Source organism: Sebastes fasciatus, chromosome 15, assembly GCF_043250625.1.
Source record: "Sebastes fasciatus isolate fSebFas1 chromosome 15, fSebFas1.pri, whole genome shotgun sequence".
Classification (NCBI taxonomy): domain Eukaryota; kingdom Metazoa; phylum Chordata; class Actinopteri; order Perciformes; family Sebastidae; genus Sebastes; species Sebastes fasciatus.
In genome coordinates this window covers 13,291,100-13,318,300 of record NC_133809.1, presented here as the reverse complement: position 1 = coordinate 13,318,300, position 27,201 = coordinate 13,291,100, and the positions used below count along the sequence as shown (strand labels likewise).

General features: G+C 39.6%; 3 protein-coding genes across 4 annotated transcripts in view; 1 reads left to right on the top strand and 2 right to left on the bottom strand.

Moving 5' to 3' along the window:
• Window positions 1-27,201, bottom strand: part of begain (brain-enriched guanylate kinase-associated) — a 153,879-nt gene that overhangs the window by 94,629 nt on the left and 32,049 nt on the right. The window lies entirely within an intron of this gene.
• On the top strand, window positions 250-10,746 carry dlk1 (delta like non-canonical Notch ligand 1). 2 transcript variants are annotated; one of them, XM_074661090.1, is made up of 6 exons: window positions 250-669; window positions 1,261-1,349; window positions 1,576-1,639; window positions 2,135-2,265; window positions 3,409-3,550; window positions 9,692-10,746. In XM_074661090.1, the coding sequence occupies exons 2-6, from the start codon at window positions 1,295-1,297 to the stop codon at window positions 10,479-10,481; spliced, it is 1,182 nt and encodes a 393-aa protein (XP_074517191.1). In that variant the 5' UTR covers window positions 250-669; window positions 1,261-1,294; the 3' UTR covers window positions 10,482-10,746. The 2 variants fall into 2 exon arrangements, with proteins under 2 accessions (XP_074517191.1, XP_074517192.1); XM_074661091.1 differs by having other exon boundaries at window positions 250-690.
• Window positions 20,932-22,836, bottom strand: dio3a (iodothyronine deiodinase 3a). The gene has a single exon (XM_074661210.1). It carries the CDS (start codon window positions 22,451-22,453, stop codon window positions 21,653-21,655), a length of 801 nt encoding a protein of 266 aa, XP_074517311.1. The 5' UTR covers window positions 22,454-22,836; the 3' UTR covers window positions 20,932-21,652.

Genomic DNA, 27,201 nt, shown 5'->3' with positions numbered 1-27,201 from the left:
GAAATAGTTTGCCCATTTGATCGGAGTTCGCGAGTAATTGACAGCTGCTCAGAGACGGCAAGGCTCCAGCTCGGCTCTGACTGCTTGTTTTCCTCCGGTCTGTGAAATCTTGCAGATGCCGTTTTATAAAAATAACTTTTTTTAAATCACATTTCCTCTAATTCTACCCACTGCTGCTTTAAATAAAGGATCTGAATACTTCTTCCACTCATGGCAAAGACTCAGAGTCACAGAGGATAGACTGGATTGTGTTTTAATAAAGACTTAAGAGCAAAATAAGCAGAATGAAGCTGTGATGGATGTGTTAATAACCTGCAGGTACCTCCTCACTATCTCTGAAAGACTTACAAAGGCATTACAGGAATGCATTTATAAAATACAGGCACCTAATGTTCTCTACAACAACTCCAGCTCTTGTCTCTGGGGGGGTCTGGTCTGACCGGTGCTCACATCCTCCCTCTATGAGGTGGGAGGAGCGTACGTGTTTCCACTTGGACGCGGTGCGATGCAGCAGTCCCGTCAAAAAGCTCCCGGTCCTCCTCCAGGAGCTGAGCTGCACCTGTGGTGGCACTTCTTCTCTCTACAGCGCGACGCTTTGGATTAAAAAACAAAGAAAGTCTATGAAATATGACTGAAGCCACTTGGAAACAGAGCGCCGGTGCGACATAGGTAAGGCAACGACCCAAGAGCGTTTCAATTAAAAGAGGAAAAATGTGTTAATTTTGGCTTTTTCTCTTTTTTCTTGCTCGTGCGTAATGGATGCCTTTTGGGAACAGACGCATATGTTTCAGGTGCGTCAATTAGACCTATACTCTAGAAGAAAAACATTAAACACTAAATTATTACAATCATATTTAAATTTGCAGTGTGATTTTCACTATGATAACCTACATATTTTAACTCCATATAAATAAATTTGCCATATATTTGTACTGAATTTCTCCATTTAAGGTTTATTTTATTTTCCTTAAATTAACTTTTGAGTAATCAGAATCAGAATCAGAATCGTGTTTATTGCCAGGTGTAAGAGGTATACACTAGGAATTTGCTTTGGTGTTGTTGGTGCAAGTAAACAGTATAATAAAAGAATAGATAAAAACGTTAGAATAAAATAAGAATAAAAAAATTGAAATTTTACCAATATACAATATAAGCTATAAACATGATATAAACTATAATAATGTGATATCTTTAACAAAATAAACACGTTGCTTTCCTCGCACAAAGCTCTTTTTTGCAACTTGCTTCATATTTTTGCAGGACAAATAAAGGGGGTCTTTTGCTCGATATTACGATGCATCATCTCACAGCTGTGGTCTTCATTCTGGTCGTGCCAGGCGTCACCAAAGGTAATCTTGAGATTTTTCATCAATCCACTAAGACACACAACTGACAGAGACGCACATTTGAGTCGTGCAACTCTTTCTCTGAACCGATTCACTCTTCTGCTTGCAGGAATGAAAGTGTAACAGATGCATATTTCATTGCTCTGAATGTTTTATGTTGTGTTTTTTGATTCTCTGATGCAAACAGCTGTTGTTCCTTTTCCTTCCTTCCTTCCTTTCTGTCTCAAAGGTTGGGAATGCAGCTCACGGTGCAGCACAGAAAATGGGTTTTGTGAGAAGCCAGGGAAGTGCAGGTACTACAACGACCCCCAGATTCCTGTGTAGATGATACAGTATATAGCGTAGAACCCTGTGGGGCTTTGGCAACCTTATTTCCATACATTTTTGGAGCTGTAAATGTCCCTATAGAGAATCACAATCCAACCAACTGGATCCAATTCTGTTCTTTTCTAGATTTGTTTGGCACTTGTTGTTGCGTCAAGTCAACTGCCAAATCAGCCCTTTGTTTGAACAGTAAAAAAGCATTGTTATACTAAGCTCAAAAGCTTCTGGTTACAAAGCCAGTTTGAAAGGCTTTTCTGGCAAATGCAAATCTACTCATGAGCCAAAATGACTATTCCATCTCTGTTGGTATTTGGGGAATTTAACCAATTAGTGCTACTTGAATCTCTCATTTTAAGAGGAAAAAGCATGCAGACATTATGGGGACAGGAGCAGGACTGGGATGCTCGGTGGGTGGTATATTTATAGTTCAGGATTGTTCCCTTTTTTCCCCCCTACTCTTTCAGGTGCAAACCAGGGTGGCAAGGAGAGAATTGTGACCAGTGCGTGTCCTTCCCCGGCTGTCTGCACGGCACATGTGAGAAGGCATGGCAGTGTTTGTGCGAGGCCGGCTGGGTGGGCAGCCTGTGTGACCAAGGTGAGTCTCATTAAGCCGCCCTGACACTCGTATCTCTGCCTTGCAACGCTGCCTGACACAGCAGAGGTTAGGGTGAGTCACAGAGCCCCGGGGACACGCAAGTTGCCTTCAAACGAGGCTGGCGTCTGGAGAATAAAGTATTTTTAGACGGGCAAAGTTAGAGTAGAAAAAGATCTAAGGCAAAAGATAAATAAATTATGGGTTAATAATAAGGCTGTGTATTGGCAAGAATCTGGCAATACAATATATATCCTGATACAGGGGTTTACGATTCAATATATCGCAATATATTGCAATTTCTTATAATTTTAGGAAAACAGTTATATAAAGAACACACCATCGTTTGCGTAACATCTGAGTAAAAAAAGTGCACTTCTTAAATGCAATCAGAACAGTTGGATCTGCATTTGCATTTATCACAGTACCTGTGACATCCAACATCATAGCACTACTTTAAGAGGGCACATACTGTACAATACACATATCTTTGCAAATGAAATAAAGTATTGAATGAGTTAATATTTGCATGTAAACTATTAATTAAAAATCAATAGTGTTCTGAGAATTGATTTTTTTTACACCCTTAATTAATAATGAAAGCTGAAGCTACTAAATAATTATGCGGAAATTCGCATTATTAACTGCTGCTTTTGTGCCATGATAGGAAAACCACAAAAGTGATGCACTGAGGCTGCAGAAATTTAAATATTAAAGCAATCTAAAAGTCACATTTCCACTTCAGACACCGCTATTTAAATCAAGCACTTAAGTAATAATTCCTACAATGAACATTATCGCATGAAAATGACTTGCTGCCCCTGAAGCAATATAAGAAACAAAGGGAGAAGATTAAAGTAAGAAATACTTTTTTTCCGGCTTCTGGCTCTGTTTGACCTCCTTATCAGCACACACACAGTAAATCTGTAATTCTGTTGCAGCATATGAGCTGCTTGTCTGTGGGAAAACGTGGTTGTTCTCACTTTTTGTTCTTGGTGACAAGATGCTGCGGTGGGGAGAGCTGTGAGTGTGAGAGTGGAAACAAAGGAGAGGAGGGAACAAACAGGCAGAGAGACAGGAAGTGCGAAAGAGAGCACACAAGATCTAAAAACAGCATGCTTGTTTTTTTTGTTTTTCTATCAACAGATACTCGCCTGTGCTCATCCAGGCCTTGTGCTGGTAATGCCACCTGTATAGAGACAGGAGAGGGGGGATACCTGTGCATCTGTCCCCATGGCTACGCTGGGGAAAACTGCCACCTGAACAGAGGACTGTGTCTCACAAACGGGTACCAGCACATTTTTTTTTTCTATTCAGTATTCCTTTACATCAGAGTAAAGGAATACTCTGATGCTTTACAGCCTCATTTCCATTCGTATATCATTAGGAGCAATAATCAATACACGGTGCAGTCCGTCAGCTCTCTTTGTATCGCCGAGCCAGCCAATCAAAAGCACCCCACTCTGTGGCTCATGTGTACGTAGCTCCTAATAGCAGGCTGTTAACAGAGAAAATGTTCCTTTCTTCCTTACTGCACAAACCGAACCCCCCAGTTTGGTTGTTGTGACTTGTAAGAGGCAAGAGGGTGTTTGCACATTTGTAAGACAAGCAGAGACGCTCGCCTCGATACAATTCTCCCCTCAAACACGAGCTTGCTGAAATGTGGGAACTGGCAAGTTTCCAACTTTGTGAAGGAAAACTCCACTTGAACTGGGCTCCAGCTCATTATTAGTCACACAGTCAACTTTACTCTCTGAGGACTGATTTTTCTGGTGTGTACTGTAGCTCTACAACACAGCATGAAAGGCAAAGAACATGGTGGAGATAGTGAACAATCGCAACACATAACGGGTCCAAGCACCTGACGCAACTTGGAACTACAGTACTGTAGAGGTGCAGCGACTCAGGGCGGGTGAATACCGGAAACAGGCAATTACTGATTTTTATTGGCCACTTGGGGACAGTGGAAACAAGTTGTGAACACAACATTGACATATCACCACTTGGAGGATTTTAAGTCCCAATATTCACTTTCTTTTAGCTCTGTTTTTGGTCTCAACCACCTCCTGAGGGAAATATCTGGCTCTTTACCTGCTAAATGCTCCACTATGTTCACCAGCTGGCCGATAACTGTGTCTACCTGCTCAGCACCAAATGGCAGACAGAGTACAGTGGGTTTTTAGAGCTTTTTCACTGAAAATTGCTGCCCGCTGCGGCCAAAAACGACGCGTATAAGAGCGGTGAGAACCAAATAACAGTCAAGTTCGGACCGGACAGCTAAACAATGAGCTGAAAATCTGTAAAGCCGAGGGGAACTGCACAATCGGGGGATAATTCTCTGTCGGTTCATCACTATGAGCGACACCTTTCACATTGTTTTCACATTGTTATTTGATATATTGTCATTATATTAGGGCTGCTCGGTTATGGCAAAAATAATAATCACACATTTTGTAGCCTACATTTTAAAGTTAAATGCATCAACCTGGTGCACTTTGAGAGCAAAATTAAGAGGCTGAAGAACTTTGTGCTCTAGTAAACAATGTAATCATAAACACATTGGATATATAGATATGAAAGGTGATACAAAAAAATCACCTACAAAGCATGGTTAATGAGGTCAGGTGGGTTACCGACATCGCCACACACAGAGGGCAGTTGCAGCGGGAGCAGGATAATCATTTTATGTCGATTATCTTGTTTTCATGATCGTTGGAAGCCAATATTGTAATTGAAATTTGATCCATTGTTTTCATTTGAAATATTGTTATTATACAATATTGATTATATATCATCAAGTGCAGAGGAGATAGTGACAAGATTTGAAAGTGAAGTTCCATGTAAATGTAAAATGAAGGATAACATGAATGTCAGCCTTGTAGCCCTGGCATCATGTTGGTATTCATTTAAAGTGAAATTTTGTAACATTCTGCATGTTTAGGCCAGCCTTTTCCTTCAGTCAGCAACTGCAAAACTCTGCAAACCATAAAAGCAATGTGCAACTCTGCTGGGCTCGCGTAGCCAAAACAAACACAATCTTCCTGCAGGCATGAATTTTCAAAGACATGAATCCTCTGATGTGGAAAGAAGGAATTTCAGAGAACTTCCTCCTGTCATAAACACAGCAGCAGCACCAGCCATGTTGACTGTGCTCTCCCCTTGTTGACAAGCAGACACCTTTACGCAGTAGCTGGCGGTGTGAACCTGGGCAGCATCGTAAGCTGCATCCCAATTTAGGGATTCTTTGAAGCTCATCTCTTCAAAATTGAAATGAATCACATTTGCTCAACGAGGCTGTGACATTTCAAAAGCCTCTTTGTACAGTATGTGACCAGAAATTTAGCCTTCTTTTGACCGGTAGTTACAGGACATGACTGATGTGTACTTCACAGTATCCCACAACCCACTGCTCCCCAGGCCATAGTTTAATGATGCATTCAGGCTTCTATATCCTTACAGAGCCACATTACCTATTTACCAGGAATTTGCCCTCAGGTGGTGATAAATGTGCTGATAAATAAATTACATGAAATGAAACCAATTACTGTGAGAAGACACTGTAGAATGCACACAATGGTAGCAAGGTGTTTGTTTGTGTCAAGAGGCTGGGTGTGTTATAGCAGAGGTTAACTAACGTTGTATGGATATACAATATTTACTATTAACTGGGTACATTGTGTGAAAATATGTAATCATGAAGCTGCAAGTCTACCAAGTGAACCACATTAACTGTTGATATCTACCACTATTTATGCTATTGGAGGGGAAATTCCTGGAAATGTTTGACTTTAAGAGTCGATCAGGTACACCTAAAATGTGCTGTTAATTTTGTCCTCATTTGAGGAGACGAGGCGCAGGTTCAGCCAGGCCTTCAGGTCCTCTGAGGGACCCACCTTCAGGTATCCTCTAAGTACTGCAATTGGCACACAGAAGTGTGACAGAATCTCTTAAATACAGCATTTTCACAGAGCATTGAAACGAGTCATAACTCTAAGCAAAGGATTAGGGCTGTCGAAGTTAATGCGATAATAACACATTAACGCAAAATCGTTTTACTGCAATAAATTTCTTGAACGCATTAACACAATCAATCGTCCGGAGGTTGTAGCGGGCTCGGTTTTAAAGCTAGAGTGAAAAACCTAAGAAATCCATTGCTACCAACCGTGTCATACTAGCTTGTCGCGAAGAAGGTTAAAGAACGCTCCAAACTTACGTTAAATTTTGGAGAGGAAAAACTGGCATGGCCATTTTCAAAGGGGTCCCTTGACCTCTGACCTCAAGATATGTGAATGAAAATTGGTTCTATGGGTACCCACGAGTCTCCCCTTTACAGACATGCCCACTTTATGATAATCACATGCAGTTTGGGGCAAGTCAAAGTCAAGTCAGCACACTGACACACTGACAGCTGTTGTTGCTTGTTGGGCTGCAGTTTGCCATGTTATGATTTGAGCATATTGTTTTATGCTAAATGCAGTACCTGTGAGGGTTTCTGGACAATATTTGTCGTTGTTTTGTGTGTTAATTGATTTTCAATAAGATATACTGTATATACACATACATTTGCATAAAGCAAGCATATTTACCCACTCCCATTTTGATAAAGAGTATTACATACTTGACTAATCTCCATTTAAGGTACATTATGAACAGATAAAAAAAATGACAACCCGAAAAAAACACATCTTGAATAGAGCTGCAATAATTAATCGATTTTGTCGTCAACTATTAAATGAATCGCCAACTTTTTTGATAATTGATTAATCGGTTTAGTATTTTTTTTTTTTTTTTTTTAAGTCAAACTTCTCTGATTCCAGTTTCCTAAATGTGAATATTTTCTCTTTTCTTTACTTCTTTATGACAGTAAACTGAATACCTTTGAGTTGTGGACAAAACTAGACATTTGAGGACATCATCTTGGGCTTTGGGAAACACTGAATGACATTTTTCACAATTTTGTGACATTTTATAGACCAAACAACTAATCGATTAATCGAGAAAATGATCAACATATTAATCGACAATGAAAATAATCGTCAGCCAAAATCTTACATTTTTGCCTTCAGGCAAATCATACACAACAAAAACAGTGGCTTGTTCTTTCAAGCTCTGCTGGTTTACAAACAGGCTCGATCCTCTCCTCCTGCTGTCCATCCGACACATGCGGTATGAAAGACTCTCCGGAGACTCAGCCAGCTGACAGAGCCCTCCAGACTCGATTGAACCCACCATGTTTGTTCTCTGTCAGCCAGCCTTGTTATTGAATTGAATGACACACCTAGTCAATAGCCCACAGCTCAGTGTCAGCGAACTGACAGCTCTCCTCCTTCCCTCAAAAAAAAATATAATTTGAGCCTTATTATAATTTTCACAAACTCCGGAGGAATTCATCTCCATTAAAAAAGCCTGCGTGATGTTTCATTAATCAGCTTCTCCATGAAACACCAGACGTGTCTAAAAAGTACACCGCAGCCATTTTTCTTTTGACTCACACAGACAGAATGTTAAAGGACTTGTATACTGTAATTACACAAGCTACTGTTAGAGATATTGATTGTTTTTATCGCCGGGTTTTCATCAGTGCACTTAGTTTGTGAAGCATGGCAGCATCGATCAGATATGCGGCACATGTGGGCGTAGTAACATCATTGCAGAGGCTCCTTTTTATATCTTGTTACTGGTACAGATTTTTCATTTGCAGAAAATTAGATTCACACTGTTTTTCATTAGAGCCGGTAAAAAAAATGACTGAAATCAATATCACATTATTAATAAGTGTATTATTTTAAAGCTGAAATGAGCAACCGCAGTTGAATTGATTTATTAAGTCACTCTTGATGCAAAAAATGACAAACATGTTGTAGGTAAGTCAGTTGTAAGGATTTACTGATTTTCTTTGCCTCATGGTAAACTGAATATTTTTGGGTTTGGACTGTTTTTCAGACAAAATTTGCAATGTAATTACATCACCCGGGGTTTTTCTGACATTTAGAGAGAGTAATCAATTAACGCAGAAAATAATCGCCTAATTATTCGAGAATGAAAATACATTGCACTCCGATGATATTCTGATATGATATATAATCACAATCTGGCAAATGTTTGCAAAATTGCAAAATTAAAATAATCAAAATTCATGTTCAATGCAATGAACTGTGGCCCACTGGTATGTATTATATCAGAAGAAAATCTTGACATATTCAAAACAAAAACTAATTTCATTACTTTTTAATTACAATTAGCTTGGAATCATTACATCTGACAACAGAATTTTGTGATATGATCAAATCAGCACAATATGATTTCACCAAAAGTCTAGATACAATAACATCCAGTTATTGCCCTGTTTTTCAGAAAGGCATACAATTTAGTAGGGCTGCCCCCTCTTAGACTTCTTTATTCAATTAGTTGTTTTTTATGTTTTTTTCATGCTAAATGACTAATTTCTAAGAAACTTATGAGCACATCTCTGGTAAACAAGATTTAAAGTGGTGCTTTTGTGTGATTATTTTTGGAAAATCTCAGATCTGTCGATTAAATCAACTAATTGATTAGTCAACAAAATCGTGTGTAAGTCGACGAAGAATTTGTGGCACTTGCGCCCCAACAAATAAAGTTAAAGTTGCACTATCTAGCAGGATTGCTTTCCTGGGCGAGACTGGTCTAGACAAGTGAAGTGCTTTAAGTGCCGTGGTCCCCCCCTCCCCCCCCTGAGAGCTGATATCTTAAAAACAACCCTAAATGATTAATAGAAGTTTTTGCTGCAATTCCTGTCACCTGCTTTACCTTAACTAAATATTGTCTTAGTTTGACTTTGGCATCCAAGAAGATTGGCCTCAGTTTTTCGCAAATGTTTATTATCAGAGAGCCACATTGCGATATGATGCAGCTCGGCACTTTGTCGCTGACCAAACCATGCATCTCCAAAAGTCAACTTTCCATGAACTAATAAAAACAGCCCTGTTTTCAGCTTTGTGACAACACATTTTTCAGATATTCCAATGGGTTCTTAAATGGGTCATTTAGATTTATAAGTAGGGACATTTTCTCAGCCCATTAAGGACACTTAATCCTTCAATAATTCACCCGCTGTCCCACTGGAGAGCAGCAAATTCTGTGAATCTAAATGTGAGGTAATCAATGCAGCACCGTCTGCATGTAAAAGAAGTCGCATAAGCAGGTGGATTTCAACTCATCCATATAGAATACAAAATAAAACACAAAAATGACCCCATGAAACTCCCCAGGGGACCTCGCAAATTATGGATTTAGGACAAGACAATTTATGAAATTTACCCATTAAAAAAAGAACTGGATGGCTGCTTCACTATTATAACCACAGGATAAACAATGCTGCAGTGAAGCTGTGCACTAAATTGCGAGCCTCGTTTGCCCTGCTATCTATTCATATTTCTGCTCTGTCCTCCAGCTCTCCTTGTCAGAACGGTGGCACATGTACGGATGTCGATGGCTCAGCGGGCTCCTCTTCCTGTTTATGTCCCTCTGGATTTTCTGGAGACGTGTGTGAGATCAGCCTTGACAGCTGCCAGCCTAACCCCTGCCTCAACGGTGGCAACTGCACAAACCACGGCCTGGCCTTCACATGCGTCTGTCCGCTCGGCTTCGCTGGTTTCACTTGTAATGACACCGCCAGCCTCTCACCCTGCGCCGGCAGGCCCTGCGCCAACAGGGGCACGTGTGCTGGTCAACCGGATGGAACCTTCCGGTGTGTTTGCCAGAAATGGTTTACAGGTCCCACGTGTTCCCTGCAGCACAGGCCGAAGGCCAGGTCCAAGCCGGTCGGCGCCAGGCCCGTTGACCACAGAGTGTTCGCGCTGACTCCGCAGCACTACTCCCTCCCGGCTCACACATTCCACAAGCTTCTCAGACCGCCCGAGAGAGACCTGCTCAAGATCACCCTAAAGGAGACGGTCCACTCCCCCGGCGTCCTCGTCACCCACGGTCAGCTCATCTGCTTCGGCATGCTGGCCCTGCTCACCTGCGTGGTCATCCTGGGCACTACGGGCATCGTGTTTTTTGGCCGCTGCGAGACGTGGCTGGCTAATGCCAAGTACAGCCAGCTTGTTCGTCAGCAGCGGGAGCACCTGCTGAGAGATGCCGGCGGCGCGAGCCAGGAGGAGCCGGAGCACTCGGTAAACATCATCCTGCCGGAGAAGATTAGACTCAGCAGCTTTGGGAGACACTACACCTCCATCTGATTAAATCATCTCTGCCTCTTCCCCTCTCCCTCTGGAAGGAGTTTAATATAAATGTCGAAGGAAATACTATGACTGTTGTACAGTTGTGTTAATAAAGTGAGACATACTGGACTACACTGGAATATATTTGAATGTAAAGTCTAATGGACTAAGTGGATAACCATGACACTAGATTGTAAATGTACTTTATATCGTACTGTTGAAAACTACCCATTCAAAATGTATGAAATTATAAAAGACGTTCTACCTTGATGGCTGGTAAAAAGATGTCATTGTGGTGTATTTCTTAAGACGTTTGACTTCACAATCATGGTTCAACCGCTTTGTTACATGTTGATTTAGAATACAATAATGGAGTTAATACATAGATTGTATATAAAGATGGACAACGTGTCTCCACTTCCTCCCACTATGAGAAGTGAAGCCAAAATATCCCGGATACGGGAGCTTGACGTATTTGGAGCCAGAGTATGCGCAGTAGTGATCGGGGGGACTGGAGCCACGGTATCAAGGTCACCCGCCCGAACCAATCGCGAACCGAGCAGGGCCGCAGCTTGTCAGCAAGAGACACTAACTGCCAATCATGACGTCCCACCCCCTTTTTATAGCACCAAATAACTAATTAAAACCAAACTTCTCAGAAAAATTAACACTTGAACATACATCAGTGTGATAAGAACTAACTAAAATGACAGAAACCATCTTCAGGGAAAAATCTATTTGACGTGTACTTTGACTTTTTAGTTTGGCCCATGTCCCATCCGTTAACATATAGGGGGCGGGCTTTATGAACTATACTGCAACCAGCCACCAGGAGGCGATAGAGATGTTTTGGCTTCACTTTAGGAGAGCTGTCATGTCGTCCATCTTCATATACAGTCTATGGGTTATAATACAAAAGGAGAAATTATGTTGATTTTAACAGAGCACATGCAACCTCAACCACTTTTCTTTCAGTGTTTGTAATTTAACTAAGTACCATTGATTTTGTATTTTTTAACAAATTGCTCTCAGATTTTGTAATCATGACTCGAGCTGCAACAATTAATCGGTCAGTAGATTGACAGAAAATTAATCAGCAACTATTTTGATAGTGTATTTAGCATTTTAGTAATTTCAGTCAACATTATCTGGTTTCAGATTTTCAAATATGATGATTTGCTGCTTTTCTTTGTCTTATTTTTAAACTGAATATCTTTGGGATTTGGACTGTCGATCAAATAATAGATCACCTTAAGCCGTGGGATATTTTAACAGGAATTTTTTACTATTTTCGAGATGCAAAAATAATCAGCAGATTAATATAAAATGAAGGTAAACATTAGTTGCAGCTCTAACCATCTCCATGCAGCATATTGTGAATTTGTCATTTCATAATTAATGCAAAAAAAAATATATACATATTGTGAGTTTGTACAGTTAAACAGCTGCAGATCATAACTCTACAGAGATAGATCATTTTCATGCAAAAAGTGTTATTGTACAGTACAGTATGTACCTGGAGGTAATGTCACTGCCCAAATACCATCCAGCTGTCTCTCTCTCTGCAGATCTATCACTTTGGGTGTTGGTATATACTGAACGTAGATGTTATAAAGATAAAGTTATTTCACAGTTCCTCAGGAAATGCCACTGTCTATTTCCCATCATGTATTTGTATCCAAGGTATGAATATCTCTACACCTTCACCTATTGATCACTCTCAAGCTCATTTGCAGGTTGTTAAGTTTTCCAACCTCGCTTCTTACTGTCAGTGTTGGATTTTCACTGGCCATGCACCATAAATCTATACTGTAACATCTGTCTAATGTTATTGGTTTGTCTCACCATGCATGAGATGGAGACCCACTCCTGATGGAGGGAGACGTGGTTTCATGAATACTGAATGTATGGGAAAACAAGATAAACACATCTGACACACAGTAAACACATAGTTAAACATGTGGAGCTTAGTTAATGTAAAATATTCAAATTAAATTAATCCCTCTCACAAAGATAAGTCCCCTTCAGCGGATAATGCAGGTTTTGTCTATCACAATTCTCTGATAGGGTGGTAATCTTGTGTTTACTCACACCATAACAGAGGTACATTTCAGGTTGTGTATTACATTGTGCAGTATTCTAATGATTTACAAGTGGCATTTCTACAGGGGGGGTAGTACTTATCAGTATTTGGTCCAGTCTGGGATTATTTGCTGTTGTGCTTTGGCCAGATAATGTTGTGTTGTCTGTTCATTGATTTTAATAAAACATATATAACATCACCACCTTATTTTGTCCTGATTTACATATCTCTTTGACCTGCTCTTGACACAACAAGGAGGTTAAGACAAGATCAGATGCTTGGCAAGGCTAATATGTCAGATGTTTCGCACTATGAGATCCAACCGATGCACACTTTATGCACCACCTGAAATCAGAGGAACATCTGCTCTCCTGCCCCGTGATGATTAATAAATTCCTCCTCTGAGCCAACTCGCTGATTATCAACCGCATGATAACAGTGACTCCGTCAGCACTCCTCCTCGGTCCCTGATGGTATCACAGTTTGAGACAGCGGTCTCTGTCTCCACCTTGTGGTGCAACTCATCTACGTCACCAGGACTCAGTGCTCTGCAATAAGCTCTGAAATTCAAAGTAAAGTCAGGTAGCTCCCTCTATCTTTCCCTAAGACACTGGTTCCCAAAGTGGGGGTCCAAACAACCACTAGAGGTCACCAAAGCTTCAGGGGGGGGGGTCGCAAGGCCTTCTTGATTCCAACAAAACTTTTTTTTTGTATACAGTTGGCCTATATCTCATTATTTCATTCATTTCTGGGAAGACAACTAAATTAAATTGTTATTTTTGGTTTGGATTATTATTGAGGATACAAACTTATAAATGAGAAAAGTACAGTATGCAGTTAAAACGGGGTTAATTGTACAGTTTATCAGCTGTTCTGTACTGTTATATGAAATATCCTTAAAATGTCACTTAGTTAGGGGTCGTCTGTTTACTCAATCATAAAAAAGCGGTCCCTTAAAGAAAAAGGTTTGGAACCACTGCCTGTTTTTCATCCTACAAAACGATATCGCCTGAAGTATTGAATCAAAATCTAAGAAGGAAATACAAATGATATCACAACAGCTCTATCTACAAATCTACAAAAAAAATGCATTAGATCTTTTGACTCTCTCTTATCTTTAGTATCTTCTGGTGTAGAGCACGCCATGTTGGAAAAACACACACATATGTACTGTAATGTATGCAGGGGAATAAAGCACAGTACGGTATATTGGAGAAAAGTTATTTAGCGTTAATGTAAGGCTAGGCGATATGGCCAAAATCTTCTATCATGATATATATCACTATATAGCATGTTTTCTGGTAATTCAATAAATAAATAGTCTATATGAAATAACCACATGGTAAAGCCTATTTTTGTATACTCCTGTGTGAATTAAATACTTGACAAATGAAAAGAACTGAGCAATTTCTCATTTTAAGAACTTGAGTGCAAAATGAACTTATAGAGAACAAAGAAATAAATATAGGCATAGCCTATATTGCGATAGAAACGATATAGAAAAATATATACGATTGACATTTCTATATCGTTTGACGATATATATTGTCATATTTCCCAGCCCTATGTTGATAGATTTGTACTGATAGTCTCACTGGTTTGCAGCTCCCTCTGTGTGTGTGTTTTCTTGTAGTTTGGTTTTGTAGTTCACCAGTATCACATTATGATGCACTCACAGATGTGTTTTAATTACCCTGGCTGATCAGATGTCAAGTCAGGTTGTGTTGGGTTGGGTTGGGTTGGGTTGGGTTGGTTTGGGTTGGGTGGACATGAATTGTCACTAAACTATGTACTAATAAGAATAATAAAGGCATGGTCAGATAGGATTTAGTGTCAGGTATATTCTATGACAAACAGGGTGACTTGACCCACCAGAATTTAAGCCGATTTAACCTTGAAACAGGAAACAACAACACTGTGGTGTTGTTAAAAAAATATCAAAGTATCGATACTGAATATTTGAAACGGTTTCAATGCTCATTTTCTGCAGTATTGATAAACGGGTACCAGCTGTGCTTTCTGCTCTCTCTCCTCTCCGACAGTGAGTTGACACACACACACACACACACACCGCTATTTATCTTTTAATAAAAATCTAAAATTTGATGCCTTCAATGTTGTGTCAATTTGTGTACCGAAAATGGTATCGAATATCAATATTTTTGAAAGGTATTGTATCTAAAGAAGAAGAACACTGCTCTCCAATGCCCAGCCACTTTGAGAGGGACTGACCTTTCTCATTCAACAAATACTGTTTGTTTATATAACTACATGGTGAAATGATGAAAGCAGCAGAGAAGGTGAGGCAAGAGCAGTGATGAAAGAAAAGTGTACCAAGCTGTGTTTATGTTTACAACCCTTCCCACGCTATTTCCTGTCCTGCCTGCTTTTTTGGCACACCGATAAATTTCACACCTATTAAATTCAGGTGTGGCCGCCCGCACCTTAATGCTCAGTGATGCAAAAGAACAGCTGCGATGAAACCAAGAGAAGGGTAAAAGAGATGTTTGTACACCTCACGCTGGATGCCCAGAGAAGAGGCCTAATTAATAAATAAATTATAATTTTTCCTCATTCGCTTTGGCTCAATTCTTGAATGAGAATCTTTTTATTAAAGCAATAATTTAAAATCTCAAAACAATTAGTTTGTTGTTCACACAGATTAGAATTTCTCATTCATTCAAGCAAATCCCACGTGTTTTGGCAGATGTACAAAAGAGTCAGTACAATAACCACCAAAACTGATGAGTTGATTCTCAGTGAAACTGTCGTCCTCTTCACAACTTCTAAACATTCCTTCATCGTTTGAGCAATCACATGCAAAATGATCAATTCAATTATCAAAATCTATCAGACATGCATGTATTTTCCAGAAATATCTATGACGAGGAGGTACAATTAGTTGTTTTTTTGCTGAACTACAGCAGGTTTTCATTGTTTCAGGGTTGTTTTTTTTAGCATAGATGTCATTTTTACAGTTTTCTGTTCACTGTATATGACTTTACATGATTTTTTGTTTACAGTACATGTAACACATTGCTACACAAATACATTTACTGTATACATAAAATGTGCATATCTTTTTTCTGTGTGGCTACTACAGTATTGACTTTTCCCAGTAAACTCTGACCTACTGTTGAAATGGGAATCTAAAAAGCTCCGTGTGACACACAACCGCATTCAGCTGGACAAAACTGACATTCTGGTATAGTACAGGAAGCAATCAGTGGCAACAAACAAGTAGAACAAACAGAGATTTGTATATAAGAAAAATTTCCTGTGTTGACTGTCGTGGTGAAAAAACAGCTAAAACATTTTGACCACTACCGCTCACACGATGACAAAACAACTTTTCATTTTGGTGCCTTTGGCCAACTTACTGACACAATAACTCGGTTTTGAAGCAAGAATGAAGTGCTTTGTGTGAGTTACTACCTTTTGCAGACATGCAATAGAGTTGGGATGTCCCATTAAACAGTTGTGACAATTGCACTTACAGTTTAGAGAAAGTTAAGACTGTTTTGAAAAATGAGCCAAAGCAGTTGATAAAAACTGTAATATATAATAATATTCAAAACCGTTTCCTCTGGCGGCGCTTTTGGGACAGAAACGTGCCAGGCTGCCTTTGGAGCTTGAATGACTCATCAGAAAAACTGTAACTCTTGTACAACAGATGTATCATGTGTTTAGAAATCACTTTATATTAAAGAATGAATGAATTTCAACTTAGCCGATGAATCCAGTTACCTAAATGGTGTTCCCTGCACATGCACAGTTGTGGAAGAGGTACTCAGATCCTTTTCTTAGGTAAATACCGCAGTCTAAAAATACTCCATTACAAGTAAATTCCTGAATTAAAAATGTTACTTAAGTAGAAGTATTTTTCAGCAAAATGTACTTAAAGTATCAAAAGTAAAAGTTCTTTCATTCTGTTTATATCACAAAACAAATACACGTAAGAATATTTAAACGTTGTAGTTCCTCAATGTTGAGCCAATTTTAGATACTTTGTATACTACTGGGTAGATTAGTAATATAGTGCTGCATCATATCATATAAGTATGTAATGTTTATATATGTAAAATGTAACTATAAGTGTCCGATAAATTTAGTTGACTAAAAAGTACAATATCAACTCTGAAATGTAGTGGAGTAGAAGTATGAAGTAGAATAAGATGGAAATACTTAAGTAAAGTAAAAGTATGTCAAAATAGTACAGTACTTGAGTGCACATGCATTATAATATATGTGTTATATATAACTTATAGTATCAATAGCTCATTAAAATGTTGGTTTTGGATTCCTACAGTGTATGAAACGGTGACTTGGCGACAAAAATGAGAATATTTAGTCAGCAGTTTTGCTTTCCCATTACTGCTTTTCAGCCTACAGAGAGCAGTGCAGACATATTTTTTTGCCCAACATGTTTCAGTTTTACATTTTGAGGTGTTCAAAATATAATGTGGTCTCAGTAATTTGTTTTTACACGTTTGGAACTAACACATACACCAATATTCAATAATATATGTACAATAACTGAACTAAACTCTCATTTTCCATCATTTAAGTATACCAGCAATATATTATTGTATGTTACAGACGATGTTTCCTGGTTTCCATTTCACTGGTCTCCTTCTAAGCAACAAATCAGACTATTACAGGAGTAAACGCTGAGTGCTGCCTGTCCCACATAACGGATCGTTTTCCATTTTGTTGCTGCACTATTTCAGCTTGTTTTTTTTTCTTCTCTGCGCTACATCCAACAATTTCTCACTCCAGACTGAACTTTCTTGGGAAATGTCTCGGACACTCCTGCTGTGTTACTGAGTGTCCATGACCTAAAAAAGCTAGCCTTAAAAGTCCCTGACAGTCTGAATAACTGGCAGCAGTTATAGAAGTAAAAATGAGTTAAACTGAATGTTAATCAGAATGGATTCCATTTGGATTACAATCCTTTCTTAATGCTGCAACTTAGAGAGATAGTTTGGGTGTTTTGAAGTGGGGTTGTATGAGGTACTTATACATAGTAGGTGTATTACTTACAGAGGATTACTGTTGGCACGTCCCTAGCTTGGAGAAACAGACAGGACTGACACCGGAGCAAAGCAATACGGTGCTGTGGACGAGCACAGCAGAAAAATGCATTTTAGCCACCTAAAAGAAATGCTCACCTAAAGAAATTCATATCAGTTCAAGTGTACGCTATATTTAGAATATTTCCACTGATCTTGCCTTCAGACAGCCCTTTCCTTCTCCTTTCTGATGGGGAACCGAACTGAAAGTGAAACTTATCTGTGCTCTCCCCAAAGCCAGCAGGCTCAGATGACATTAACAGTATGGATACGGTTCAGTTCAGTTCACCGTCGGAAAATATTGTAAATATAGCGTACACTTAAACGGATATAAAAATCTTAAGGTGAGCCTTTCTTTTAGGTGGCTAAAATGCGTTTTCCTGCCGTCCCCGTCCACAGCACTGGATTGCTTTGCTCCGGTGCTCCTGTCTGTTTCTCCATGCTGGTTGCACGCCGTCCGCCATTTACTGTAATTAATACACCTACTATGGATTAAGTACCTCATACAATCCCACTTCAAAACACACAAACTACCCCTTTATACTTGTGACAATGCTGTAACCAAGGCTCCACTAAAAGTTCCCAAATAAACTTTCATTCATAACATTCTCCATTCTCTAATAGTGTGTCCTAGAAAAATGTCCACAGTGAAACTAAAACTGGCCTCCTGAGTGTTGAAATGCGAGTTTATTTAAACCAGCATGAGCATGGTTGAATGTTGACATGTTAAACCTGAGTCACACAGGTTTAACTGAAACATTTTTGTGTGCCGAGGCCCCTCGACTCTCCACCACCAGGCGTTCATTTGTGGAGTTACGACCCGGGGGAAAGAGGGGCCCTCACCTTCAAAGCTGACCAGAGGAGCTACAAAAAAAAACACCTCAGCATCCATTCAAGTCATAAAGCAAAACAGCAAAAGTTAATTATCTCCCCCCCAAGCCTGAGACCTTTAACCCTCTGTTCCCATATGCCTCTGCGCTGACAGAGGAAACTCTACATTCATGGAAAACTGCACATGGAAGAAATCCAGATTCAAAGAATTTCCACGGTGTGTGTGTGGGGGGTATATTTCATTTAGGCAGGTACGCATCGGTCAACTGTCAGCTCCACATATGTGGTAAATGTGTTCCAGATGAGCAGGGAAGTAAGGTCACTGTAAAGCCCCTGCAGTCAGAGCAGCAACATATGTTCTTTGTAATGTCGACTTTGTGACCTATTGTGTACTGCATATCTATCATCTATGATCAGTTCAATTCAGGTGATTCTTTTTACGCTTTATTGGGAACATATTTGGGAGCCGGGGGAGGTTAAATTATGTATTCATTTACAAGAAACAAAGCAAAGATCGGGCAAAAGTCTGCATCATTTCTCTCTGCTTTCCTATCCTTAATCGTCTTGTGTACGGCTGCAACCAGCTATCGATCTATTTATTATGTTTCAGAAGAAATCGTCAGAAAATTGTGAAAATGCTCGTTACAGTTTCCCAGATCCTGAGGGGATGTGTTCAAATTGCTGGTTTTGTTTGACCAAGACTCCAAAGTCAAAAGATGTAGCAACAATAAAAGCAGTAAATACTCCTACGCAGGTACTGAAAACATCTGCATCTCAAGGAAGCTGCTGAATTGTCCCTGCGTTATGTTGCTCTTTTGTTCAACAACACGTCTCTTCATAATGTGTCAAGGACACAATGTGGAGTGAGCATGTAAATTGGCTGAGATTTATTAACTGTGAGACCACACAAACACAAAGTCCTGATGGAACAACGACGACTGCAAACTTGAAGGACGTGATCTATTTGTCTGCTCAGATGTGAAGAGACACAAGAGACCATAACAGCGTTCTCACATTTCGGTCATTAAAACCCACTAATTTCAAACATCAAGTGATATTTAGAGCTGTAACTCAAATTTTATTTCAAAGCCATGATTCATAAGCACTGTTTGGTAAAAATTACCCACTTTAACCGCAATGAGCATCCTCGTGTTGTCACTACATTTAAGCTTCTAAAACCCCTGTTGTGATTTATGTCCCAGTCGCCGTGCTGGAGGTAACCGCTTTATGACTTATGAATAATGCCGCTGTGAAAGCTGGGGAAACAGGGATCCAAATCATCTGACAAGATGTTCCACATATAGGTTGTGTTGGCGTTAGTATCAGGTTTCCTGAGTCATCTGTGTCTGAGACATTACCTCCCCCCCCGCCTGTTGTGCCTTCATTGCGTCGTGACTGGTATCTGACGCCTCTGAGGGGATTTTCCTTCACTTTTAGATGCTGTGTTACAAAACTGAATGAAATCCTTTTCCTGGAAAACTCACAAAAAGCATACTTTTTCTTTTTGCATCTTTTGATTTTCATGGTATTTAGTGTGTTTTCAGATATGCTGAAGGCTCGTAGGAGCAATAATACAGCATTAACTCACTACGGAGAGTTACACATATTGCAGTAGTGCGCTTTAACACAGATAAATGTCTTCACTCCTAACACTGTTTTTCTGCTCTGGGATCGGTGTGCTAAGCCCTGAAAACATTTGTGTGTTTAGACCCTTACAGGTGGATATATCACTCAGTGTAATAGGATCAAGTGTGATTATCCTCATTTAATTGTGAGAGGTCAAAGGCTTAAAGGAAGGGGCTGTGCAGAACAAACTACGGCTCTTTCACCGCAGCATTAACCGAACATCTACTATCACTATCTATTCAGTTTTTAAAGGCCACTAAATACAATATTTCATAATTACAGAGACCAAACGTGGTCAGACCATAGTTGATTTTAGGAACAGACTGGAGCATTTACTGTGTGAGAATAACTGACTCTGACAAATAAGTAAAATCAGAAAGCCATGCCAAAATTAGACAATGCTCTTGGAAAAAAAATGTAAGTTTGAAGATTTGTCTTGCTCTTCACTTTGAGAATAAACTGGTTATATTTGTGAATCACCAAGACATCTGCTTTAACATAATGCAATAATTGCAGGAGCTTTTTGGGAGATCTTATCATTTCTCAAGTGATTTCATATCTTCTGCTCCTCCACACCAATTTCAGTGGCTGCACTTCAGAAAGGGAGATTTCTGGAGGAAATCCACCGAGAGGCCCGTTGTGCTTTATTGTGCAGGAAATTGAACATTCATCCCTTTGTCTTCTTACTATAAGAGACCAAATTGCTGTAAAATCTATGCACAGCATGATGTTCTTGCCAAAAGAGAAGAAAAGGAGAAAGAAAACACAACAGCTCCCCCACCTTGCATGCAAAAACCACAATGATGCAACATGCAACAATTTAAAGTTGTATGAAATAAAAAAATAGGGCCCGCAATGAAGGAGTAGATCAAAGCATTTTTATTATATGAAAAATATATCCATAAAACGGAACAATATGTACAAAAACCGTGGCGCCTGTGCAGGAGCAGAGAGCATGCACCTTCATTGTGATCTCCAGTATGAAAAAACATCAGTATCGGTTCTCTGGTATTGAGCCTTTTAAAAACCGAACTTCACTTATATACTGAGGAGCACAGTGATGCGCACACATCTCCAACATGGTTCATTAAAGGCGCATTTTACACAGAGGAGGAGAAGAAATAATAATTATAAAAAAAAAAAAAAACACTTATGACACACAAAATACTTTTTTGTTCACATACAAACAGGGTCCAAAAACAAAACTAACCTTTTTGTGTAGGTGGATCCTATAACAGGATGGCTAAATGGTCCAATATGACACGAAGGAGCCTATACTATGCTGTCCTACAATGTTTAATTACTTTGATCAGACAAAAGTACTTTGATCAGACGAACTAACCTTTTTTTTTTGTAGGTGGATCCTAACAGGATGGCTAAAATGTCCAATATGACATGAAGGAGCCTATACTGTGCTGTCCTACAATGTTGAATTACTTTGATCAGACAAAAGTAAATACACTTAAACCATTATTGATGGAGAAAAATCTAATTTGAGTTATAATACTGGAAAATATGCAGCATTTCTTTGTTTTTCCTCATATAGCAGCTCTACAAAAAAAGATGAGAATTAACTCCTACACATTAATAACTAGATTACTGGATTTCTCCAGCGTTTCTCTGTATTGATCCAGCCAGTCTCTGAGCTCTGTGATCCGGTACCCCTCTGGTCCTCTGCCACCTTGGTAAACTATCTTTCCCTCCCGCAGGATGTAAAGTCTGTCGAAATAAGCTCCGTACGCTGCGTTGGAGGAGTTCTCCATGCTGTCGACCACCAGCGCACAACCGGGCATCTCCAGGTGCATCAGCTGCGCCGCGTTCAGCCGGTCCTCCAGACACCGGTGTTTGGGGATCTGATAGGGCGCGTCGTCGCTCACCCAGCCGTCGGACGGGTGCGCTTCCTCGATGTACACCACCACGGAGTCCGCTATGTCCGCGTTTTTCTGCACGACTCCCTGGAAAGCCTTGAGACGCGCCATGAACGGCGGTCAGGTGCAGCTGCCAAAGTTGAGGATGAGCGGTCTCGCGTCTTTGGCGTAATCGAGGATGCAGCGGCTGCGCGTCTGATCCGCCAGCTCCACTACTAAGGTGTTGGGCGCTGTGTTTCCGAGATGTGCTGCCTTCAGGAAGTCCAGTTTGTGACCGTGCCACACCGCCTTGAGGGACTCCAGGCTAAAGAGCCGGTTGGAGTCGGATATGCAGAGCGGAGGATCGATGGTGGCATCGCAATATTGCTCCTGCTCCTTCTTCATCCTGAAGAAAACCCTTTTCCTTATGCATAAGAAGTCCAGCAGCCAGAACATGACTGCTGCCATTAGAAACCGAGGCAGCAACACCAGACACACTATTGCATTTTTAATGGCTTTAATAGTATTCATTATTATTACTTTTATAAATGACTGCCCTGGATGGTGTTGCTACGATCTTGTGGGTTGAAGTTGGGTTACTTGCAACTTCCCCTCTTTTTATAGCACCGGCAGATTTTGAATGAATCACACCCCGCCTCCTCCAAACTGGGGCCGAGGCCTCACATGGTGGGGATTACCTTCTGTCAACTCCACAGATTTGAGCCACAGCCAAAAAAAAAGCCAAAGGGTGCGGTACACAGCACTGCGTTTGTTTGGAGACACAATCTTCATATTGACTGTCTCATTACAATGATACGATATGATAACACTTTATTGTCAGACAGGTCTGAAATTTGTGTTGCATCACAGCAGCTTTCCATTTGCAACATCACAAGAAAGGACAACGACAGGATACGTACATTTAAACATAAACAGAATCCAAGAATCCAACCATGCCGTACTAACTTATTGCGAAGGAGGTTAAATAACATTACAATCTTGCACTAAAATTTTGCAGAGGAAAAACTGGTATATTCAAAGGGGTCCCTTGACCTCTGACCTCAAGATATGTGAATGAAAATGGGTTCTACGGGTACACATGAGTCTCCCCTTTACAGACATGCCCACTTTATGATAATCACATACAGTTTTGGGGCAAGTCATAGTCAAGTCAGCACGCTGACACACTGACAGCTGTTGTTGCCTGTTGGGCTCGAGTTTGCCATGTTATGATGTGAGCATATATTTTTTATGCTAAATGCAGTACCTGTGAGGGTTTCTGAACAATATTTGTCGTTTTGTGTTGTTGATTGATTTACAATAATAAATATATACATACATTTTCAATAAAGCAATTTCTCCACTCCCATGTTGATAAGAGTATTAATTACTTGACAAATCTCCCTTTAAAGCACATTTTGAACAGATAAAAAATGTGCGGTTAATTAATGTTTTCCTTCGGTCTGTGAAATCTTGCAGATGCCGTTAGGAGCACCAGAGGACACAGAGGCACATGATTTTTTCAGGTTACCTCTTTCATGTACTACTGTCGGGATATAGTGACCGTTTTATAAAAATAACTTATTTGCTCCAATCTCGCCTACTTCAGCTTTAACTATGGACAATCATGCGATTAATCGCAATTAATGCAAACATAATGCTGTGATTTGCAACCATGCAGTAAGTCCACACTTTCTCACCACAACAGACTCTCACTCCATCTATAAAGGGGACATATCATGCTCATCTCCAGGTTCATACTTGTATTTTGGGTATGTTTACATGCTTTAATGTTCAAAAAACACATTTTACTAATGCTGTCTGTCTGAATATATCTGTATTCACTTTCTGTCTGAAACGCTCCGTTTTAGCATCTGTCTCTCTAAGACCCCCTCCTGAAAAAGCCCAGTCTGCTCTGATTGGCTTGTGAGAAAAATATGGTTGCACCTTTGCAAAGGTAGTTTTTTCGAACTGTGGGTGATATATTCTAATGAGCCTGAATGTGACATAGGAAGGGGGCCAAATCTGAATGGCTTGTTGAATCACATGTTTTCTGATCTAGACAGCCCACAAAAAACTGACGGGGTTGTCTTATTTCACAGTTTGTGGGTTGGTAGACACTCCAGATACCCAAATGTATTTTTTATGATATGTCCACTTTAAATGATCCATGAAACTTTACAAAAACTTTAGAGAAACCATAAAGAACAATCCTTTGAGAAATATAACAGGTAATGTTATTCAAGGCAACTGCCAGACGCTTTTGAAAACACTTTAGAAAACGCTACTCTCACCGGGGAGCCGAAGGACAACATACAAAAACACCCGTGAGAATCCACCCACAGAAAGAAACACAACTTCACCAGCTAAATGCATAACAAGGCCACTAACTCATTTCCAGAGGAAACTCTTAGAAAGCATCTTCTCACAGCAATATTGCACGGCAGAGAAAATCGTTTGCACATTATCGCCTGAAGTCGGCTGCACGCCCCCGCTGGTTCATGTGAGTTTCAACAAGGGGGAGTGTGAACAGACAGCATGAAGATGCGATGAAGATATGTTTAAAGTGTAAAAGTGAGAACTGATTTAAGAGGAGTTTAAGACGACGAAGCCACAGTCTTGTGGGTTGTTATCGTCTGACTAAAGATACCAGATGTGTTGCTAATGTTACCTCCCTTTCTCAGGTCCTGTCAGGTCAAATAAAATGTTGCACGGATGAAAGAAATCCCAAACTGAAGTGGTCTAGACTAGTTATAGTTGTGTCCTCTGGTTTTTATTTGGCTCAAAATGTTTCAGGAGTTCAGGCTTGGATGTGGCAATCACAGACACGGTTGGCTGCTCTTCTTTAGACATTACAATGGTGCTGATCTTGATTTGAGTCATTTTTTACTTCTTTCCAACCTTCTGATGTCTAGGTCTTTAAGAGTTTTTGATATCTCCTGCATTTCGGATGTTCTTATTGCTGCTACTTTTTGCTCCAGAAAACATTCCAGCATAAACATTTTGACCTGTGCTCTAGTAAGCTGGTTTTCCTGCAAAATGCTGGTTGGACATAAAGTATTAATAAAAAAAGCAGTTTTGTCACTTTCTTGAACTATTGCTTGGCACTGTTCACCTGCATTATCTTCTGCAATGCCAAACTTAAGTGTTTGCATGAAGGAAACTCAGCAGCTCTCACAGTAAACTCATATTTTACACATTGCTTGTTAGCACAGATGGACAACTTCATACTTTTTATTGACAGTTGTTTTGGGCCGTCCTCAACCAAAGAATCAATTAGTTGATTTAATCGACAGATCTGTAAGACCACAAAGTTGACTAAAGAAATCTTAGTCGACTAAGACCAAAATGACCGATCAGTCGTCTATTCGACTAAGAGGGGGCAGCCCTACAGATATTCTTTACAGGGAATTTCACGGATCTAGTCTGAAATATACTTTTGACAAAGTTCATTATTACAAGATTAAAACATTACACATTAGAGCACTAAACATTAGAAAAAAAGAACAGTTATAAAATGTCTTTCTGAAGGGTGCAATAATTCAATTATATGTCAATGCTAAAAGAAATGATTCAAACCAAATCACTATGGCTTCAGCAATAACTCAAATTAAACACTATTAATCGCAATGAAAACGTCTGCTTCCTCTGCCAAGATTGAAAAAAGAAAATGATATTATCACTACTTCAATTACTGCTACTGCCACTGTGAGTAACATTAATATTACGACGACTACTACTACTACTACTACTACTAGGGGAGAGCGGGGTCGGTTGAGACAGTATTGTTTATAGTTCGTACCTTGTTATACATACAACACAAAGCAGACAAAACTAGACAAAAGCTTTATAAGATCCACTAAGTGAGTGTTTACTCATGTGGCAGCCAATCTGAAACCCTTTTGCCAAATTCCATATTTCAGTAATTTATGAAAATGTAGCAATTTATCAAATATTTTCTTTTTCTTAAAGAAAAGTGACATTGTAAATATAATAATATTATATATACACATTGGGACACATTGTTTAATATATATATATATATATACAGTATATATATATATTATCCCAAACAATGTGTCCCAACCGACCCAGGGAGGCGGAATTTTGGGAAAATGCACTCCTTGTACATTTAACAAAATTGTGCTTTTCATGTTTGTGTTGGGCTCTAAAAAACTTGATAAATTGTTAGCAGACACCTGTATCTATTCAGGGATCAAACTATTTTCATTACAGTTCAAGTAGTTTCTGAGTAATGTTAGGTTATTTGATGTTGATAAAAAAGTGTCCCAACTGACCCCGCTCTCCCCTACTACTACTAATACAACTGCTGCAGCCACTACTGCGGAGAGATGAAATGTGTGGTCAGCATTGTTCAGAGCAACATTAGGGGTTTTAAAAACATATACAGTATATTCAGTATAGAAAAAATTCAGTATGATTTCAGTGTTTGGTATCACTTCGTTAAACAATAGAAAAGTTATATTTGGTCCCTTATTTGAGAATGAAGTTAAAACATGAATCCGATGTTACTTTTTCTCCTTGAGAGAATGGAGAGAATGATAGTTTGAATTGCACCTTTATCTAATGACTAAACAGTATTGGCTAATTGTTACTGAAACAAATATTGTTTTCTAAAACTAAATCAAGAAAGAAAATAAATAAGAATAAAGCTCTTAAATTGAATCAGCAACTTGAAAAGAAAACAATTGTATCACCTTTTTACAAGATTATTCACAAATCATAGCTTTACATTACATTGTTGACACATGGGGATCACATATCTCCTCATTACATTCACGTCCACACAGAGATTACTGTTAATGAGTCAGTGTCGGGTCTTGTGTACTGGAGGGCGATCTGCTCAGCGTCTCTGTGCTCCACAGGGATCGAACATCTGGACACACATATTAGCCATTACTGGCTGAACGCCACTCACTGGTCTGCTGTGCTTATTCAACAAAAGCATTCCAGGTCTAGCGAGCACATGGTATATTGGTTAAGCCCTAATCCCCTGTTACAGTAAATCCATGTCATATTTGACTTCAGGGTGGCTGAAAACCAGACATGGCGGGAAGATGTCATATGTCACTCGTCGTGATGACTCCGGGAGTCCAACGGTAAGTTGATACCTCTTTCAGATGTCTGTCCCGGTTTATCAGCTTATTGTAAACGCATGAGTTAAGCCATACATTTCCCATAATACCATGTAGTCATCATATCATCTGTCATCATCTATCATCTATCTACTTTTAAGCTCTATTCTCAGATTTAAAAAT

Coding starts and splice junctions, on each gene's coding strand:
- dlk1 (XM_074661090.1), top strand. CDS start 1,295: ATGCATCATCTCACAGCTGTGGTCTTCATTCTGGTCGTGCCAGGCGTC. Junction 1,640..2,134: donor GAGAAGCCAGGGAAGTGCAG/GTACTACAACGA, acceptor CTACTCTTTCAG/GTGCAAACCAGGGTGGCAAG. Junction 2,266..3,408: donor GGGCAGCCTGTGTGACCAAG/GTGAGTCTCATT, acceptor TTCTATCAACAG/ATACTCGCCTGTGCTCATCC.